This window comes from Bison bison, unplaced genomic scaffold, assembly GCF_000754665.1.
Source record: "Bison bison bison isolate TAMUID 2011002044 unplaced genomic scaffold, Bison_UMD1.0 scf7180017864139, whole genome shotgun sequence".
Lineage (NCBI taxonomy): Eukaryota > Metazoa > Chordata > Mammalia > Artiodactyla > Bovidae > Bison > Bison bison.
This window is the reverse complement of record NW_011494711.1, coordinates 3,540,340-3,540,815: the sequence shown is the minus strand read 5'-3', so window position 1 is coordinate 3,540,815 and position 476 is coordinate 3,540,340. Positions and strand designations below refer to the sequence as shown.

The 476-nt window shown below is 65.1% G+C and overlaps 1 protein-coding gene across 2 annotated transcripts in view; it reads right to left on the bottom strand.

Moving 5' to 3' along the window:
• The window catches only part of EPC2 (enhancer of polycomb homolog 2 (Drosophila)), a 129,278-nt gene extending 128,803 nt beyond the window's left edge, over nucleotides 1–475 (bottom strand). For both annotated transcript variants that reach the window (XM_010839955.1, XM_010839956.1), the window contains exon 1: nucleotides 323–475. In XM_010839955.1, coding sequence (XP_010838257.1) covers nucleotides 323–475 — 153 coding nt within the window. The remainder of the gene's footprint in view (nucleotides 1–322) is intronic.
• Nucleotide 476: the final 1 nt, after the last annotated feature.

Here is a 476-nt window from a genome sequence, read left to right as displayed (position 1 = left end):
GGTAAACAGAGGCCGTACGCCAAGTGCGGCCAGAACATCCCCTGCGCCATTCCCGGCCGCCGCTTACGGCAAGGCCCCCTTACGGCAGCGTAAGCGGCGCTGCGAGCTAATCACAACACTGGGACGCAACAACATGGCGGCCGCGGGCGGGCGCTGCGCCGGCCGAAAGGGTTTACGCTACTCCGCCGGCGTAGGGTCCCATGCGCTGGAGCGGCAGCGGCGCCCTCCAGCGAGCGTAAAGCGCTCTGTGAATGGCGAGGCCCGACTGACAAAGGGGAGGGGGGAGGAGAGAAGGGGGGGTAATAAACACTCGAGTCCCTACCGATTCCTCCTCCTTCTCCATCCCGGTGGGCATCTGGGGCACGGCCCGGTTGATGGAGACGCAGTCGTTGAGATCAGGCATGTCCTTGCCGCGGTAGATAGGCAGCGGTTTGGCGGCGTCCAGCGCCCGCGCTCGGAAGGAGAGTTTACTCATT